A 21,617-nucleotide genomic window follows, 5' to 3' on the forward strand; every position below is an offset into this window, starting at 1 on the left:
TTGCTGACTTTTCTAGGAAGTAAAGCCAGCAAAACATGATGCTGGTCATCATTAAGACTTAGTCCCCCTAAAGGGTGCAGACTGGATGGTATTGGTTGGCAAGCTGGCAGTGAAATAATAAAGGCTTCCATCTTATTGGTATTGAATTCTTCTGTTAATCATTTTCAGCAACATTGCCACAGCACTTGCCACACCTCTCCCAATGCTCAGCTCACAGGACAATGGCGGAGATCACACAGGAGGAGGGTTTTATAGGGCTTTGACATCACAGGGGATGGCTATCTGCGGATTGACTGGCTGTCTGGCATTTTGTGTGATCTTGCGTTCCCAGGCTAGTCTCCTCTACACTTAGTATCGCTTTGTAACACGTGCAGTCACCATTTTAGGAAAACCTGATTCATTACCACTAAGCGAAAGGAAATTCGGATTTGTTGCGAATCAAAGTTTTCCTAAACTTCGGACCGAATTCTGCTTCGAGTTCTTCGCTTCGCTCAACACTATTTATGACTGCAAAAATAAGCAAGGGATATGGAGCTAATAAGCAAGGGATATGGAGCTGTAAAAAAACATGGCCTATCTTTCATGTACACAGTTCCACCTCATGTGACATGGGTAAAACTGCAAGGGGTTATTCTATTTCAGCTAACTCAAAGGGGTTATCTAGTAATTAGTATTGATGACCTATCATCAGGATAGGTCATCAATATCAGATTGGCGGGGTCTGACACCCAGAACCCCTGCCGATCAGCTACGGGAACGTTGCGGCCTCTTCCTAGGTCCTGCTTCTTCATCGTACATCGGTCACATGGCCTACTTGCAGGTCAGCCTAATGGAAGTGAATGGGATGAGATGCAGTACCAAGCACAACTGGTATACCACGTATGGTGCTGTGCTTGGTGAGCTGCTGCTGGGAGCCGGCTGCACTCACAAGGGCTGGTCTTAGTTTTGTTAGAAAGAGGTTGTCATGTGCTAGAGGTGGCTGCGATCCGTGGTAGTTAACCCCTGCTGCATCGTCGGGGTTAACTGCTACGGATCTCAGCTACCTCTCAAAGAGGTCGGGTGCAGCTATATGATTTTGCAGCCAGCATCTGCCTCCTGTATTTGAATTAATGGGTGGTTTATCTCCATTGGTAGTGCAGTGCGACTTCCCCCCAACCCCAGTATTAAAAACATTGGTGGCGCAGTGCACCCTCCTCCTCTCCAACCCCAGTATTACAACTTTGGTGGCGCAGTGCGCCCTCCCCCTCAACCCCAGTATTAAAATCATTGGTGGCGCAGTGCGCACTCCCCGCCAACCCCAGTATTAAAAACATTGGTGGTGCAGTGCGCCCCCCCCCAACCCCCCTCCATTATTAAAGTCATTGGTGGCAGTGGCAGCTTCTGATCGGAGCCCCAGCAGAGTAATCTCGGGGTTCTGATAGGGCTTCAGTCCTGGCTGCCATGGTAAGCTCCCTACTGCCGTGTGTACTATGCACAGGGCAGCAGGGAGAGTGTAAAGTCCTATTCACCATCATAGAGCTCTATTAGGGTGAATAGGACAAGGGTTCTAGCCCCTAATGGGGCAAATAATAAAAAATAAAATAAAAAGTAAAAAACCAACATATTAAGTATAGATCACTCCCTTTCCTAATTTTATATATAAACAATAAATGAATAAACATATTACATATCGCTATGTCCAAAAGTCCAAAATATTTACTATGCGGTGAACGCTGTAAAAGAAAAAAATGTTGGTATCGAAACAACCCTACTGGGCATGCACAGAAACAAGCTAGATACAGCGATGCAGAAGCAGCCTGCACCGCCCACACGCCAATCAGTTGACTTTATCACTATGGAGGGGCACAAAGGTCTTTATCACTATGGAGGTGGCACAGAGGACTTTATCACTATGGAGGGGGCACAGAGGACTGTATTACTATGGAGGGGACACAGAGGACTTTATCACTATGGAGGGGGAACAGAGGATTTTATTACTATGGAGGGGGCACAGAGGACTTTATCACTATGGAAGGGGCACAGAGGTCTTTATTACTATGGAGGGGACACAGAGGACTTTATTACTATGGAGGGGCACAGCGGACTTTATTATGCCACTAGATGTCAGTATATAACACTATAATATACCACTAGATGTCAGTATCCTTTGTAATAAAAGCCCCGTGTGCATGCTCAGGGCTGCGTGTCCGTGCATGTGTGCCGATAATTGAACTGCGCATGGGCAGAGCGCCGACCAATTAACACGCGGTGCTCCACACGCCTCCGGCACCGACACCCACACCAGTGCCCCGTCCAATCACCGCCGCCCCACATGCAACTGTGCTGCCCACACCTAGCACCAGTCAGTGCCAGCCGTCTCAGCCATCATTCAGCGCCACAATCCACAGCGCCACCAGTCAGTGCCACCAGCCACCAGTTACAGTGCCAGCAGTCTTAGCCATCAGTCAGTGCCAGCCATCTCAGCCATCAGTCAGTGCCACCAGCTACAGCCACCAGTCACAATGCCAGCAGTCTCAGCCGCAGCCAGCAGTCAATGCTTAGTGCCAGCAGTCTCAACCACAGCCACCAATCAGTGCCAGCAGTCTCAGCTGCAGTCAGCAGTCTTAGCCTCAGCCATCAGTCTCAGACACCAGTCTCATCCACCAGTCATTGCCAGCAGTCAGTTCCAGCAGTCTCAGCCATCAGTCTCTGCCACCAGCCACAGCCAGCAGCCACAGCCACCAGTCAGTGCCAGCAGTCTCAGCCACCAGCTGCAGTCAGCAGTCTCAGCCATAGCCAGCACTCAGTGCCAGCAGTCTCAGCCACAAGCCACAGCCAGTTCCCTTGCTATTTAATATAGACTGTTCCTACTAATGTTTATACACTACTGTTCTAGCGCCTGTTATTGTAACAGGCTTATTGTCTAGTGTTAGTATAAAGGCTCTGGATGTCCAGTGTGCACATGTACCTGACATGTCCGCTAGCAACCTTGTCAATTCTATCAAGAAAATTGTCATTCCTTCAACCAACTATCAGAGCCTTTAACGATCAACATAGATTGCCAAAGATTACAGCAGGGAGTCCGTACAGGACCCAATCGGACGTCCAGGGGGAGAATCTCTGTTCTTGTGGACCTTTGGCAATAAATATGTGTTTTTGGGCAGATACTAGTGAGAGCTTTAATAACTTTTTGATCAATAATCGTAAATTCCCTACTTTCCTCCAAGAAAGAATCGATTTCCCTCTTGTAAGTAGTAATGATGAGCAGCATAGACAATATTCAAATTTTCAATATTTAATGAATTTCTGGCCACATATTTGCAAACTTGAGATTGCAAAAATGCATTCAATTTTATTATCTATAACATACAGACAATCACACAAAGGCTATATGCCAAAAGCCAGGTACGTGTTAACCAATAACCTATCCATGAGACAAGTACAGTCAGCATTCCTTACAATGGCAACCTTGCACACTATGAGACATTCAAGACCAGCCCTCATCTGACTAAGAGCCAGTAAGCCTTATAGTTGCTTGGTTTAAGTTGGATGGCTTGGGTGGACATGTGCACCTAGATCATTATCATTAGGGTGACAAAAATAGTAATTTTTTTGGGGGGGATGCCAGCTAACTATTCTCTCACTGCTTAGGAGAGCTGCATAAAAAAAAAAATCAGTTTTCTAATTGTCCTAATATTATATTCAATAACCTTTCTATACTGTTTTGTCATGAGAACTAAATTGCATAAACTTGCATATGGGAAAGGCATGCAAATTTGCAGAATCTGCCTTGTTTTTCAGCTGAAACACTGTTTGCATGTCTTTCCCATATTCAAGTTTATGCAAATGAGTTTACATGACAAAAGAGTATAGAAAGGTTATTGAATATAATATTAGGACAATTAGAAAACTGAAAATATTTATGCAGCCATCCTAAGCAGTGAGAGAAGATTTTTTGTCACCCTTATGATAATAATCTAGGTGCACAGGTCTCACCAAGCCATCCAACTTAAATCAAGAAGTTAGCCATGTGTGCATGACTACCAAAAGGCAAGACTTCGCTGTTGTCATCAGAAGATGAGGACCTGCCGGTGAGCTGACCCTTTAAAACATTATATGTGAGGGCCTGCAGGTGAGCTGACCCTGTAAAACATTATATGCAAGGGCATTATTTGCTACTAGAGCCTACATGTGAGCTGACCCTGTAAAACATTGCCTGCGAGGGCCTGCAGTTGAGCTGACCCTGTAAAACATTATATGCGAGGACCTGCATTTGAGCTGACCCTGTAAAAAATATTATATGCAAGGGCATTATATGCTATGAGGGCCTGCAGGTGAGCTGACCCTGTAAAACATTACATGCGAGGGCCTGCTGGTGAGCTGACCCTGTAAAATACCCTGTAAAAGATTTGAGGTGTGGGACTGCTGGTGAGCTAACTATGTAGCAGTTTTTAGGTGTGGGCCTGCTGGTGAGCTGACCCTGTAACAGTTTTTAGGTGCGGGCCTACTGGTGAGCTGACCCTCTAAAGTTTGTAGGCTTGCAGGTGAGCTGACCCTGTAAAACATTATATGCGAGGGCATTATATGCTACGAATAGGCATGTTGATATGATGGAAGAGGAGGAGGAGGATGAGAAATGGAAGATTTAACCATATACCCTTTTTTGTGGTGGAAGGGGTGCATGGGAATACAGTGTATTGAGTACATTAAACAACATATTTAAAGTGCCTTTGTTCACCCGCTTTCCTCTGGTGGAGTCGAGAAGTCTGGGGCAATCCAGGCCTTGTTCATTTTTATAAGAGTCAACGTGTCAGCATTTACAGTTGACATTTACGCTTATCTGTTAAAATGCCACCATCAGCACTAAATAACTTCTCAGACAATACGTTGGCGGCAGGGCAGGCCAGCACCTCCAAAGCGTAGAGCGCCAGTTTGTGCCACGTGTCCAGCTTGGACATCCAGTAGTTGTAAGGCACTGGGGGATGACTGAGGACACTGACACAGTCTGCTACGTACTCCTTCACCATCTTCTAAAACTTTTCCCTCCTGACACTAGGCCACGCATCAGGGTGAGGGTGCTGATGGAGTGTATTGAAACTGTCACAGGCCTTGGAGAGTGTTGCCCTGCCTCTGTTGGAACTGCTGTGTGTTCCCCATGTTTTACCCCCTCGGTTGCCCAAGGAAGTATGGGCTCTGCCGCCAGCGTTGTCAGATGGAAATTTTTGGAGCAATTTTTCAACAAGGACCTTCTGGCATTGCAACGTTTTTCTCGTCCTCTCCACCTGAGGAATGAGAGATGAGAAGTTCTCTTTGTAGCGGGGGTCGAGAAGGGTGAACAACCAGTAATCTGTGTTGTTTAAAATGCGTATAACGCGCGGGTCCCAGGAAAGGAAGCCTAACATGAAGTCAGCCATGTGTGCCAGAGTACCAACAGGCAAGACTTCGCTGTCATCATTAGGAGGATGACTGTCCATCTCCTCATCCTCTTCTTCCTTTTCTGCCCAACCACGCTGAACAGATGGAATTAAAATTCCATGGTTACTACCCTCTGTAGCGGAGGCAACCGTCTCCTGCTCCTCCTCCTCCTCTTCATCGTTCAATTCACGCTGAGAAGACGGACGGAGGGTGGTCTGGCTATCACCCTGTGTATTGTCTTCTTCCCTCATTTCCACCTCACGTGGATAATTCTGAGGTGGAAGTGGAGGAGCCAATAACTTAGGTGCTCGTAGAAACCCTGATGGAATTAGGGCCCGCAATCCTCGGCGTTGGTAGCACCTGTGCCCTCCCAGGGTACGACTCGCTCCCGGCCTCCACAATGTTCACCCAGTGTGCTGTCAGGGAAAAGTAGTGTCCCTGACCAAATGCACTTGTTCATGTGTCCATGGTTAAGTGAACCCTCCCAGTAACTGCATTGGTCAGGGCACGTGTGACGTTCGGGACACATGTTGGTGTAAGGCGGGCACGGCACACCTTGAAAAATAGTGGTGGATGGGGACAGAGTACTGCGGGACAGCCGCCGACATCAGGCTGCGGAAGACCTCAGTGTCCACAAGTCTAAATGGAAACATTTCCATGGCCAGTAATTTTGAAAGGTGCGCATTTAGTGCTATGTCCTGTGGGTGGGTGGCTGGGTATTTGTGCTTGCGTTCAAATGCCTGGGGTAATGACATTTGGATGCTGTGCTGGGACAGGGAAGTTGATGTGGTCGCTGATGGTGCTTGCAAAGGTACAGGTGCAGGGCGGGAGTTTGCTAGTGTTCACGCCCCAGCTCATTTTGGTGTGGCACAGGTTGCAAACTACTATTCTTTTGTCGTCCGCACTTTCCTCAAAAAAGCGCCATACTGCGGAACACCTACCCCTTGGCAAGGGAGATTTACGCAATGGGGTGCTCCATGGAACAGTTGCGTGCCTGTTTGGTGTGGCCTACCTTCTCCCTTTTGCCACCCCACTGCCTCTTCCAGCCTGTTGCAGAGCTGCAGATCCCTTCCCCTCTGTACTGCTGTGCTAGCTTGGCTCTCCACCTTCCCCTCTTCGATTCCTCACTCTGATCATCCGCTTGATTTGTTGACCTAACCACAACCTCAGTGATTGACAACTGTGTCTCATCGTCTTCATCAACCTCTTGAGACAGTAATTGCGTTTGACTCATTGGCAACTGTGTCTCATCATCCATCTCATTAAACAGCTAATTTTCGTTCTCCACCATCATGTTCTTGTGACTGTGGATGCTCAAGAGGTTGGGAATCAGGGCACAAGATCTCATGTCCCTCTTCAACTGTGCTTGGCGAGAGGGCCAAATCAAGTAATGGCGATGAAAAGAGGTCCTCGGAATATCCGAGTGTGGGAATACTTGTTTGGCCAGACTGTCCATGGTGGGAGGAAGGAGGATCAGGGTGAGGATTCTGTTGACCAGACTCTTGGCTACTGAAACTGGACTTGGTGGAAGACAGGGTAGTGCTTAACCGACTGGAAGCATTATCTGCTGCAATCCAAACGACCACCTGGTCGCACTGGTCTGACTTCAAGAGTTTTGTCCTGCGATGCCCTGCAAAGTGGGACATGAAGCTAGGTATCGTGGATGATAGTTTTTCTCGTGCTCTGGCAGCAGGCACAGTTTCAACGCGCCAAGCGCAACGGCCTCTGCATGAACCATCAGCATCTCGGCCACTTCCCCGTCCCTTAATGCTTGCCTTTTTCATATTAAATGTTATATGTGCGCTTGAAACACAAGATGTGGCACGGATGTCACAGTTCACAGCAAGCACTGTATATGGAAAAAGTACGTAGAAGCATGGAAAAAGGAAAATAGATTTCACTTATATTTTTCCTATCTCTTCCCCTGACACACAAAAGGTATTGCACAGATGCCACAAGTCACTGCAGACACCGTCTATAGAAAAAGTATTAAAAATGATGGGAAAAATATACTAATTTTCACTTATATTCTTCCTATCTCTGGCCCTGACACACAGAAGGTATTGCACAGATGTCACAAGTCTCTGCAGACACCCTGTATAGAAAAAGTATTGAAAATGGTGGGGGAAAAAAAATTGATAGGTATATTATATTGCTGCCACCACACACAATGGTCCTTTAAAGGACTTTTGGGTCTTTGAAACGTTTTTCAGCTAAATAGATTGCGAATCCCTACACTATCTGTTCCTTGCTAAGCGCAGCTCTCCCTGACTACAAATGAGTCAAACATGCGTCATCGGGTGCTATATAGCACCACCGATGACGTGTTTCGGCCAGCCAATCACTGTAATGCCAGTAGCCAACATGGCTACGGCATTACAGTGAGGGCAGTACTTACCTGCACGTTTATTGGCTGCATAGCAGCCGCGAAACGTGCGGAGGGAAGACTCGAGCATGGCACTCGAGCACATGCGGTACTCGGCTCAACACTAATCATGATTTCAGCAGTTCAGTCACTGTACGGTTTTTGGACAGAGAAAATACTGCAGCATGCTGTAGTATTTTCTCCATCCTAAATTCCAGAAACACTAGCTGGATCTGGCATTATTTTACATTGAAATGCATTAAGAGTTCCGGAAAAACGGATCCGTTTTTGCAGTCCGTGCATGCGCAGACATATAAAAATGTGAGAGAGATAAATACCTGATGCTTTTTTGCGGATGACAACCAGAGAGACGGATCCGGTATTGCAATACATTTGTGAGACGGATCCGCATCCAGATCTGTCTACAAATGGTACCTGTTTGCATACAGATTACGAGCAGTCAGTTCCGGCGACGCTAGTGTGAAAGTACCCTTATCTGAGGTGTGATTATTGCTAGTTGTCTAGCACAAGGCTGCAATTGTAAGGTATACTGACTGTACCTGTTTTATGGATAGGTTGTTGGCTTGCACATACCCAGCTTTTGGCATACAGCCTTTGTGTGATTGTCTGTTATATGTTGTGTATTGTATATTATTGTATATGTAATGATTTAGTAATATAACAAAAATTAATTAATAATAGGTAAAAAAAGACACTAATAAAAATGTATTAATGATAGCTAAAATAATAACTTATGTAAGATAGATAGCATAATAAGGATAAAACTTTTTGGGAATATTCGCAATTATTATTTTATATCTTTATATTCTAGATGTTTGCAAATTCTCAAAGTGCCGACTTTCGTGATAAAAATTGGCCATTAGAATATTCTCAAATTCAGTTATATCTGACACTGGCACGAATCCAAGGCCCTAATTTAGAACCCTTGTTTTAGTATATGTCAGTATCCTGTCAGAAATATTAATAACCAAGTTGTCCGCTAGTATTATCTCTTTTTTGTTTTTTCTTGATACATTCTTCTTTTTCCGATTGTGTACTGCCCTTCAGGATTCCAGACCAGAGTTGATCAATATTGGCATTTAGCTCTGATTGTATAGTAGTGAAATCATCCAACTTTACTTTTTTTTATCTCTTCTTCAGTTTTGTTAATATTGGTCTGAATTTTCTATCACAACCCGTAGATGTTTACATTAAATCCCAAAAAGTCTATCGTTCTTTGCATATCATTTGCAAATAAACCGCATCATCCTGCAGCAATATTGCTGTGATAATGCATGTCAAGCCAGGTGGTATACACTGTACCTTTAAATGATTGGTTAGGGTGGAGGCATAGAGACATAAGCTAACCTCTTCTTATTTGAGGTGTTCAAGCATAGGGGGGGTGGGGGGTGGAGTGATGTGCATCTCAGAGTCCCTCATGGTGTATGCTCATATTTACTGTGATGCTTTTGGATATACTGAATGAAGGAAAGATGAAGGTGAAATACCAGATGTCTGTGAGTATGGATTGAAAAATCTCACTATAAGGGTCCATTCACACGTCCGTAGTGTATTGCGGATCCGCAATACACCTGGCCGACACTCTTATAGAACTGCCTATTCTTGTCCGCAATTGCAGACAAGAATAGTACATGTTTTATTTTTTCCCCTCCCCAAGAGAGCACCACAGAGAGAGGGATCCATCCCCAGGGACAGGAAACCTACAGAATAAAAAAGGAGGAGCCTGTCTACCCCTTCAGTGGTTTTCTGTCCCTGGAGTAGGAGACCGGTTTTTCCTCCAGCAGTAAGTGGTCTCCATCTGACTGCTTGGAATTTGAGCGGAACCTATTAATCAAGAAGGGGTTCTCTCAGGAACTCATTGCAACTTTGCTTAAAAGCAGAATGCCTGTGACTATTTCAATCTATGCTAGAACTTGGAAGAAGTTTATAGATTTTGGTAATCTTAACCCAAAAAAATGTACCTTCATCGGTCCCTATTTCACTAGTCCTGGAATTCTTACAGAAAGGTCTTTCATTAGGGTTGGCAAAGAATACTTTTAAGGTACAGGTTTCTACCCTGTCGGTACTATTTGAACAAAGTTTTGCTACAGATCCTTGGGTCGTTAGGTTTTTTAAAGCGGTAGATAGGATGACTCCAGTCTCGTCCCCCATGGTCCCCCCGTGGGATCTTAGTCTTGTGCTTAAATCCTTAACCCAAGCACCCTTGGAACCCATTGATTCTTTTAGCATAAAACATCTTGCTTATAAAATGGTTTTATTGGTAGCTCTCACCATTGCTAGAAGGATAAGCGAGTTGCAGGCTATTTCCATTAATCCTTCCTTCACTAGGGTTCTGGAATACAGAGTCATTATTCAACCTGATCCGGCATTTTACCTAAAGTCTCCTCTAAATTCCATAGGTCTTTTGTGACCATCCTAAAAATTCTAGGGGATAGGAATTTCATACTCTTGATGTCCGGAAAAGCTTGTTACAGTATCTCAAAGTTACTGAAGGATGGAGAAAGTCTTTATTTGTTCTTTTTTCGGGATCAAATAAAGGGAAGAAGTCTACCAAGAGTACCTTGTCTAAGTGGCTTAGACTAGGTATTATACAATCTTACTTAGAGGTTGGTCTGTCTCGGTGAAGGCTTACTCTACTCGCTCTGTTTCCACTTCTTGGGCTGAGAGGTCAGAGGCTTCAATTAAGCAAATTGTAAGGTGGCCACGTGGTCATCTCCTTGTACCTTTTTTCTGTCACTACCGTTTTGATCTGCACTCTTCCCCTTTCTTTTGGTAGGAAGGTTTTACAAGCGGTGGTCCCTCTATAGAAAGGGTTCAATTCCTCTGTAGTTCTCTCTGTGGTGCTGTCATGGGGGAGGGGAAAAATGATGATTACTCTTACCGGTAATCGGATTTTCCGGACCCCACAGCAGCACCCTTCCTTATTCCCTCCCTGTCCTTGGTTTTGGGTTCTTCCTTCCTGAGCACAAATAAAAATAAAAAATAAAAAAAATTGTTATATTCTCTGTACGCCTCTTGCTCTGAAATCCACTGAAGGGATAGAGAGGCTCCACCTTTTTTATTCTGTAGGTTTCCTGTCTCTGGGGGTGGATCCCTCTCTCTGTGGTGTGGGGCCTGGAAAATCCGATTACCGGTAAGTGTAATCATAATTTTTTCCGGAGCTGAGAACCAGAACATCAGGGCCTCGGTCCGGAAATGCGGATGCAGAGTGAACATAGTGTGCTTTCCGCATCCATTTCTGCCCCATTGAGAATGAATGGGTACGCAAATCCGGATATTGCGCAACGGATGCAGACCCATTCCACGGACGTGTGAATGGACCCTAACGGATGCAACACTGAGAGGCTACTAATATCAGAAGTCTGCTAGTATGATTCAACAGAAATTTACTATAAAGGATAAAAAAAAAGAAGTTTTAACAGACAAACGTTTAATCCAGAAACCAGCCATGGTTAGTACACAGAGGGTCTAGAACTAAAGTAAAAGGCACAGAGCTAGGATGCATATGCAATAACATTTAATGCAATGATTGAATGGCAAAACTTAAATATCCAGCTTATCTCTACGCAGGATGCTAAGCCAAGGATCTGATTTGCTCAGTGACCAGCCAGGGGTTACATACTTGGCATTGCAGCCAGGACAGCTAGAGAAAAAAGACAATGCAACAGCACTCTGCAAACCAGATAAAGTACAATAATGGCATAGTCACAAAAAATGTTATAGTGCTAATACTACGCTTATATATAAAGTGAGATGCTTGGCAAATGCATTTTGTACAAAACCATCTGAGCCCGTCTGCCAAACGTCAAGGCGATCTCTGTAAGACGGGAACCTAACACTAAATACTACCTGTTATGTGCCGTCTGGCACTAGATATATTAAAAGCCACACTGATTATTTTGTATTCAAATTATTATTCATGTGGTCCAAGTAGGGTCCCCAGCTTGAATGTTTCTTTCTTCTTAACAACTTATAGCTATTATGGCGACTGCAAGCCATTTCCCAGCTCACCTTACCTAGTGACCGGGATTAATCTCCTGCTGTTTTCTTCCTTCTTTTCCACTGGGTTCATTCTGTCCCATCATGTAGTCTGCAACCTGATTACTGGCGTGGCCTCTCCTCCTGTGCCTGTAGGGCATGCATGCTACCTTTGGCCAGAGTGCATGCACCTTAGTCTTCACCAGCCAATGGGTGGCAGACGTAGCGTACTTAAGGCACCTTCCCCTGTGTGAGCAATAGGTTCCTTAGCTTGCTAAGTTCCTGCAAAGGTGTGCTGCCCATGTACTGACCTCTGCCTGTTTACTGGATACTGATCCTCCGCTACCTGACTTGTCCTCACCGTGGCCTGTCCCTGGCTCTGATTCTGCCTTATCCATTGGTGCTCTGCATCAGAATCTAGGACCATCTTGGGCCAGCTGTCAAAAACACAGAGACTAATTTATAAGGTATCAGCCAGATGGCTCCCTTGCAGTGAAGTCCAGATACCTGTATATGGATTCTGGACTGCCAGGATAATGACATTAGGATTAGCCCTAATTCAAATCTGTTGAATAACACAGTGGTTTCACACTAACTTCCATAACATTTATTCAAAGATCACAGTGAGAAGACATTTTTATGGACAAATTAAAAAAAACTGAATGAATCTGCCCAATTATAAGTGATTTATGGCTAACTATAAAGCATTTGATACTAAAGTATAATAATGCAATAAGATATGCACTGGGGAAAATAAGTAGTTGATACACTGGCGATTTTGCAAGTTTTCCTACCTAAGAATGGAAAGGTCTGTAATTTTTTTTATTGTAGGTACATTTCAACTGTGAGAGACAGAATCTAAAATAAAAATCCAGAAAATCACATTGTATCATTTATAAACAATGAATTAGCATTTTATTGCATGAAATACGTTTTTGATAACCTACCAGCCAGCAATAATTCTGGCTCTCACACCTTTTAGTTTTTCTTTAAGAAGCCCTCCTACTCTGCACTCATTACCTGTATAAAAGACACATGTCTGCACACTCAATCAATGACACCCCAACCTCTCCACCATGGCCAAGACCAAAGAGCTGTCTAAGGACACCAGGGACAAAATTGTATGGCTGGGATGGGATACAAGACAATAGGCAAGCAGCTTGATGAGACAGCAACAACTGTTGGTGCAATTATTAGAAAATGTAAGAAACAAAAGATGACTGTCAATCTTGCTCGGTTTGGGACTCCATGCAAGATCTTGCCTTCTGGGGTAAGGATGATTCTGAGAAAGATCAGGAATCAGCTCAGAACTACACTGGAGGACCTGGTCAATGACCTGAAGAGAGCTGGGACCACAGTCTCAAAGATTACCATTAGTAACACACTATGCAAGGTCCCCTTGCTCACATCAGCACATGTCCAGGCCAGTTTGAAATTCACCAATGGCCATCTGGATGATCCAAAGGAGACATTGGAGAAGGTCATGTGGTCAGATGAGACCAAAATAGAACTTTTTGGTGTCAACTCCACTCGCCGTGTTTGGAGGAAATAGAAGGAGTCCAACCCCAAGAACACCGTCCCAACCGTGAAGCATGGAAGTGGAAGCATCATACTTTAGGGGGGACAGGACGACTACACTGTATTGAAAGGGTGATGGATGGGGTCATGTATTGCAAGATTTTGGCCAACAACCTCCTTCCCTCAGTAAGAGCATTGAAGATGGGTCGTGGCTGGGTCTTCCAGCATGACAATGACCCGAAACACAAAGCTAGAGCAACTAAGGAGTGGCCTCGTAAGAAGCATTTTAATGTCCTGGACTGACACTCAATGTAGCCCAGCAACAGCCCTGAAACCTTAAAGATCTGGAGAAGATCTGTATGGAGAAGTGGGACAAAATCCCTGCTTCAGTGTGTGCAAACTTGGTCAAGAACTACAGGGAATGTCTAAACTCTGTAATTGCAAACAAAGGTTTCTGTACCAAATATTAAGTTCTGTTTTTCTATTGTATCAAATACTTATTTCATGCAATAAAATGCAAATTATTATTTAAAAATCTTACAATGTGATAGTTAGATTCTGTCTCTTACAGTTGAAGTGTACCTATGATAAAAATTAGAGACCTCTTCATTCTTTGTAGGTGGGAAAACTTGCAAAATCGCCAATATATCAAACAGTTATTTTGCTGTATATATAGTCCCTTCAGGTTAGCCCAGTAAATATCTTTCAAATTTGCTGCTCAATTTTACATTGTCAAAATCTGCAATTTATGAAAAAAATATATGATACTTACACAGCAGATTAGCAAAACTTCCCACTTGATAAACTGTACCATGCTTTTTCTTCAGCTCTGAAGCTGCCATTTTTGCAACTTTTATCTGTTAAAAAATACAGTGTTTACATCTAGGAAAAGAGAAAACTTTCACTGACCACATAACAGTATAGTGATTTACATTAACACCCATGTATCAAAGCAAGGCTGCCCAGGCATGTTAGCTGATTTCTAATTACAATGAATTTTGCGTGTAGTAAAAAATAAACTCGATGAGGGAAGTAACAGGAGCAGATCAGAGCTGATATTGTTGACATAAATCAATCGACTCCAGTTGGACTACAATTAGCACAGATGCTAATTATCTTTCAAACTTGTGTATCCTCTGGTCATGATGGGTTTGTGGCTGTAACCTTAACATGCTGCTCATTACCGGTGATTATTATCCAAGTAGCAGAGCTTTTACATTGCTTTCTTGTTTACTAGACCATAACTAAGTAGTATTTATGGATATGGCTAGTGTTTTTTTTTGCAGTGCTCTACTGATGGACTCTCTATTTTACTATCCAATAGTGTAGATACAACTGGGAAAGTTTGGGATAATCTGCTGGATAGCAAAGACTAAAACATATTCTTAAAGTAAATGTCTTGTTATTTGTTTCAGTGGAACTGATCTACTAAACGGCTATTCTAATTTTACATTTTAACTTACACACTATTCTTAGTGGTATTATCAGTAACACATCCAACCCTTGTCCTTCTTTATGATTTTACCATGTCAAATATCAGTTACTGTTTTAAAAGTCAACCTTTCCTCTCAATCTTGCAAACAGACACCATTCAAAGACTGAGAGATGCAAACTGTACCTTTATAACAGAAGGGGGCACATATTTGCATGGTGTCCATCAGTTTTGATTTTGAGCAGTTGCCAAGTGTAATAGGAGGACATAATTAAAAAAAAAACAGTATTTTGGATTACTGGTAGAAGTGATGATGCACAGCTACAGTACCTTGTGTATTAACCACTTCCTATCTGGGCCATTTGCCCCCTTCCTGACCAGGCCTAATTTTGCAAAACTGACATATCTCACTTTATGTGGTAATAACTTTGGAACGCCTTTATTTATCCAAGTCATTCAGAGATTGTTTTCTCATGACACATTGTACTTCATGACAGTCATAAATTTGAGTCAAAATATTTCACCTTTATTTATGAAAAAATCCCAAATTTACCCAAAAATTTGAAAAATTCGCAATTTTCAAAATTTCTATTTCTCTGCTTTTAAATCAGAAAGTGATACCTCATAAAATATTTATTACTTAACATTCCCCGTATGTCTACTTTATGTTGGCATCATTTTGGAAATGTCATTTTATTTTTTTAGGACGTTAGAAGGCTTAGAATTTTAGAAGCAATTCTTCAAATTTTTAAGAAAATTGCCAAAACCCACTTTTTAAGGACCAGTTCAGGTCTGAAGTCACTTTGTGGGGCTTACATAGTGGATACCCCCATAAATGACCCCATTGTAGAAACTACACCCCTCAAGGTATTCAAACCCGATTTTACAAACTTTGTTAACCCTTTAGGCGTTCCACAAGAATTAAAGGAAAATGGAGATCAAATTTTTAAATTTCACTTTTTTGGCAGATTTTCCATTTTAATCAAATTTTTTCTTTAACACATCGATGGTTAACAGCCAAACAAAACTCAATATTTATTACCCAGATTCTGCGGTTTACAGAAACACCCCACATGTGGTCATAAACTGCTGTATGGGCACACGGCAGGGCGCAGAACAAAAGGAACTCCACATGGTTTTAGATGCCATGTCCCATTTGAAGCCCCCTGATGCACCCTTACAGTAGAAACTCCCAAGAAGTGACCCCATTTTGGAAACTAGGGGATAAGGTGCCAGTTTTATTAGTACTATTTTGGGGTACATATGATTTTTTGATCATTCATTATAACACTTTATGGGGCAAGGTGACCAAAAAATTGGTTGTTTTAGCACAGTTTCTATTTATTTATTTTTACCAAGTTCACCTGAGGGGTTCAGTCAAGTGACATTTTTATAGAGAAGATTGTTACGGACGTGGCGATACCTAATATGTATACTTTTTCTCATTTATTAAAGTTTTACACAATAATAGCATTTTTGAAACAAAAAAATTATGTTTTAATGTGTCCATGTTCTGAGAGCTATATTTTTTTTTTTTTTTGAGAGATTTTCTTATGTAGGGGCTCATTTTTTTGCGAGATGAGGTGACGGTTTTATTGGTATCATTTTGTGGGACATACGTGTTTTTGATCACTTGGTGTTGCACCTTTTGTGATGTAAGGTGACAAAAATTGCTTGTTTTGACTTTTTTTTTTTTACGCTGTTCACCCGAGGGATTAGGTCATGTGATATTTTTATAGAGCTGGTTTTTACGGACGCGGCAATAACAAATATGTCTATTTTATTTTATTTTTCTATTTTTAACATTTTTTTTGTATTCCTTAGGCCTCATGCACACAACAGTTTTTTTTCTCGGGCCGCAAAACGTGGTTCCGTTGTTCCGTGATCCGTGGCCGTTTTTGCTTCCGTTGTGCTTCCGTGTGTCCGTGTTCCCGTTTTTTTGGCGGCCCGTCAGAAATCTAGGAATGGTTAAAAAAATGTCATTTTAATATCTCCACCCAGGATACTGGTATAAATCAGGGGCACCTGAGTATGCATTGGTGGCCATTTTCTGTAGTCTTTCCAGAGTACAGAGGTTATTTTGGCTGCTCTCTTTGCTGTATCACCATGTCTGATTCTGAGGACGAGGTCGTGCTGCATTGGCTGGTTTCTCGGCGTTGGGGACAGCGCACTCCTTTGATGAATGAGGAACCGAGTAGAAGGCGATGATTTTGGGTCCATCCGATTGTTTCACAACGGCACCGGAAAGGACACTTCCATACGCTATACCAAGATCTTCGCCGCCATCCGGAGAAGTTCTTTTCCTTCTGTCGGATGTCAGTGGGTACCTTTGACCGATTGCTGTCGTCTCTACGTACTGTCCTTACCTTTATGGACACCAATATGAGGCGCAGCATTACTCCTGAGGAAAGGCTCATCGTCACGTTGAGGTAAGCAGTATAGTACTTGTTAAGTTTCAACAGTAATGTGCCGTGCTTGTGTTAGGAGTAACATGTGCTCCAAAATGGCTGCTGTGAGACATGTGCTACTGTTTGCTGAAGTAGCATTTCTTTGCCCTTTTTTTTGGGGGGGGGGGGGGGGGGGAGTTTAATGGTTTGTTTCTTTACACATTAATCCCTGTCACATGACCTAACATTTTTTGTGTATTTTTTACCATTTGGATAAAGTTCAAAACTTGTGTTCAGCTATCGTCCTCCAGACACTCCAAAAATACACTGCACTCGCCAGGAGTTTGCTAAAAATGGTGTTTAATACACTCAGTCCGCCGTGATTCAGCAGCTGTAACCTTCCTTTCAGAGTTATTAATCTGTCAGCAATTTTCATCCTATACTGTCGAGTGCCGTGGTTTTTGATAGTGTCTGAATGAAATTGGTCCCTCTGTCAGGATCTCTCTCTGCGTGCACCACCTTGGTCAAAGTCGATGTACCGGTCTGGACCCTATTTGGGATGATTGTGCTGCTGGCAACCCACGAGATTTCCAGCTATCGTCCTCATCATGCATAATGTTCACATAATTGTGCACTTGCACAGCATTTACTGCATTAAAAAGGGTCTAAACATAGTTGTTGTCACTTAGTTGTAGTAGTACTGCCCACACACAGGGCCTTGAGTGCCGACTATGGCACCCGTCCCATAGGTTCCCCACCACTAGACATATGGTGTTTTCAATCGTGTAGTGTATACAGCATTATACTAGAATCCTGAATCTGTTCTTACATGCAATTTGTTGATGACTGTTTTTTTTTTTATATCCTTTTTCCTACAGATTCCTTGCCACTGGGAACTCTTTTGCATCCCTGCATTTTGAGTTTCTTTTAGGGACCTCAACGATCTCGAGAATTGTACGACACACTTGCCATGTCATCTGGCAGCAACTCCGAGAGACGGTGATGCCACAGCCCAAGGTGGACGATTGGCTTCGGATCGCTGAGGGCTTCCAAAATTCTGCGCAGTTACCAAACTGCATCGGGGCAATGGATGGCAAGCACATCCGTGTGAAGAAGCCGCCACACTCAGGGAGCCGTTTCTTCAATTATAAACAGTTTTTCTCGGTAGTGCTGATGGCTGTTGCTGACAGTCATTACCGGTTTATAATGGTAGATATCGGGTCCTATGGAAGCACTGCGGATGCTCGCATCTTTAGTGCTTCTAGAATGGGTGAGCGGCTTCGTGCCAACCAGCTTGCCCTGCCCGAGTCCAGAAGACTGCCCGGATATGCAGATCCGCCGGCTCCGTTTGTCATCGTGGCGGATGAAGGGTTTGCATTGACTCCACATGTTATGCGGCCCTTCCCAAAGCGTGGTTTGGATGTCAGAAGGCGTATCTTCAACTACCGGTTGACTCGTGCCCGTCGGTATGTGGAGTGCGCTTTCGGGATACTCTCTAGCAAGTGGAGGGTGTTTCTGTCATCCATACAGATGGATCCGGAGAATGCTACCCTGGTGATTCAAGCTTGTGTTGTTCTACACAACTTCACCAGGATTCACGAGGCTTCCTCTTCTCTTGACATGGAAGATCTTCCTACGTCATCAGATTTGGGTTTGGAAAGGACCCTGCATAGACGACCTGGGACTGCAGGCATTGCAGTTCGGGAACTCTTTGCAGACTACTTTATCAGCCCAGAGGGGTCTTTGCCGTGGCAGAGGGACGCTATTCGTGGCAGTTTTTGAAATCTTCTGGGTTCTTTAGTTTTTTTTATTTTCTAGCTAACTTACTATAAATGATTGTGTTAGTTGAGTGTAGGGACTCGCAAGATAATGAGGACCCTTGACGTGGGCTTGCGGGCTGAGATTTTTTGGACATCACATATTTTTAAAAAATTATTTAAAAATATTAAAGATGTTTCTGTCTAAATGGTAATTTACTGAAACATCTTGATATTTGGCTCTTCGGGTCCAAAAATTTTTCTAATACCTCATCTGCACAGGAACCCTAAATAAAGATGTTGATTGTCCAAATAAAGTGTGGCTTTGTGAGATACAGTGTGTGTAGCTTACGTTTTACATTGTGTTTTCAAATGAGAATGTTGTGTGTAGTGTGCAAATAAAACACTAGTCAATGATTTGGGACCCAAACCATAATTTAGTAAAATTTTGGGCACACCCAAAACACAGTCAATGGTATTTTTACAACAATAAACAAAGAACAAATAAAATGCTTTTTCAAACAATGCAACCATAAATTACAAATCCAGAAGGTCCTGCGAGAACGACCCAGGCGGAAAAGAGGACCGTGGCCTAACATGGGCCGGTGGTGGGGCCCCAGTTGCTATACCGGGATGGTAAAGGGGCTGCCCCACAGAATGACTTGGCCCCTGAGGTGGAAGGTACTGTTGAGGGGGGGCATAAGAAGGGCCTTGGGTGGGTTGGGGAGGGAATTGGTATGGGGCCGGATTGGGCTGCTGGCCTGCATTTTCAATCTCAATGCGCATGTTATTTAATCGGCCAATGATGTCCCCATGGTTGGGGCAAGCGAACATTTTGATGACGATGGCTATGGAGGCCACGCAGTCCGGATGTTCATTTGTAGGAACCTGCTGCAGGAGCGGGCCCAGTCCCCTCAACAGCTTCTCCTCCTTGCCATCACTCCTCCTCTGGGCCAGAAAATCGATGACACGTGCATCAATAACCTCCCGACTCTCTGGCCCAGAGGTAGAGGGAGGGACTTGGCGGCGCCGTCGGTGCTGAGGCTGGACAATCCTGGGTGGACTGGCCAGTGGTAGGGGGGCCTCAGCCTGCGTGGAGTCTTCCGGGTCCTGAGCCGGGGTTGGTTCAGGACTTGCCTGCGGGGAAAAGACTGCAGGGGTTTCACTGCCCGATGATTCAGACTCGTGGGATGGATCCAGACTGTCCACAGTACTGTATGTAAAAAAATTAATACAAAAAACACATTAGATCATTAGCGTTACACATTCCAAAAGCACATAGATTATATTAGGCGCAAACGAACTGTGCAAATAGAATAAATATACGGACAGGCAGCATACATCTGAAATTTTAATGTACTCTTCAAAAAACTGCTTCAATGTGAAATGTGGAAATCCCATTTCAAATACATTTGGAATCTATTGATGGGATAAGTCTGGTAAAGGCCTATTGTTTTGGAAAAGGGAAAACATTGTTTGCTGCTTGGAGCTGTCCAGCCTCTGAAGAGGATTCCGCATTCAAGGACCAAAACCAGTGCTGAAATTGAGGCCAGCTCATCTGCATGTGCCCCGCTACCAACATGTAAATATCCAAGATGTAATTAGAACCTAGTAGAACTACATATACAGATAAACAACATGTACCAGGCCACACTTGACCATGATGATAGTCCTAGTTGTAATCCTGCTGCTCAAGCGTTGTTGCAACCTCAGCTTTCCACTTTTGCCTAGAATGTGGTTATAGTCAGATTATAGGAGGAATGGTAGGAAACCATGTGGGGTTCGGTGCAATACCAATTCTGCTATATAAATTACAATGCCAATAGGTAAAGGGTACCCATTTCTAAACTAAAAGAAATTTAGATAATATGTTGCTATGGTACAATTCTCATGTCGTCCGAAAATTTAAAATCAAAAAACCCTAGTCCGGGCTCCCATTAAAATGGGAGGCATATGAAAAGCGTTTATAAACATTGGTGTGTGACTAGGAGCCGACAAACACGATGATCTACTGTATGAGGAAATAATGCGTGCAGTGCGCAAGTGTCATCTCTATTCGCTTTTCAAGTTCCAATTTCAAACATCTATGTTCCAGGAGGGACAATAAGTTGCTTTGACACAAACAAAACAGATAAGGGAGGCGCCATCTGCACACTTCACGTGTCGTCTCATCATTCAGCTCCAAAGCGGTGGACCCTGGTTTGACTCCACCACTAAACTGAGGTAGGCAACCAACACCATGCATTTAGAAACTGTTGCACACCAGCTGATGGCCAACTACAACTCCAAGCAGGACCGAGTAGCTTACAGCTATTCTATCATGCTGGGAGTTTCAGTAGTTTAAAAGCAGGATGTAGTCAGTTCTGACATGGCTGCCACACCGAAAGTATAGGTCTGTAATAGAACCACTGAACTGTATCCATTTTTAACAGGGAAACTTTCGCTTTGTCCAAACAAACGTAAGTGTGCAAATATGAAACATTTGGGAAAAAAAAGTGAAAAATACTTACGGCCTCAATTCCATAACTGGCCGCAGAAATTGCAACTGGGCCGTATATATATAGGCCCGTTTACGCGACGATCCCTCCCCACTCCGGCCTTTGCTGGTCATCTCCCGCCTGAACTGGTCGCGGCAACTTGCCCAGCGGGTTTTGGTTTGTTTCACTGTTTAGAAATGACATAGAAGACAATTGTGAGGTAAATAATTAATATAGAGGAAAAATTAGACGCCTCATTTACCAACCATTTACAGGCCTTTCCGCAAA

The 21,617-nt window shown here is 43.5% G+C and overlaps 1 protein-coding gene across 3 annotated transcripts in view; it reads right to left on the reverse strand.

The window, feature by feature from the left end:
- The window catches only part of CPO (carboxypeptidase O), a 224,946-nt gene that overhangs the window by 15,207 nt on the left and 188,122 nt on the right, over window positions 1–21,617 (reverse strand). For all 3 annotated transcript variants that reach the window (XM_044304955.1, XM_044304954.1, XM_044304953.1), the window contains one exon: window positions 14,049–14,133. In XM_044304955.1, the coding sequence (XP_044160890.1) occupies window positions 14,049–14,133 (85 nt within the window). The remainder of the gene's footprint in view (window positions 1–14,048; window positions 14,134–21,617) is intronic.

This window comes from Bufo gargarizans, chromosome 8, assembly GCF_014858855.1.
Source record: "Bufo gargarizans isolate SCDJY-AF-19 chromosome 8, ASM1485885v1, whole genome shotgun sequence".
NCBI classification, from domain to species: Eukaryota; Metazoa; Chordata; class Amphibia; order Anura; family Bufonidae; genus Bufo; species Bufo gargarizans.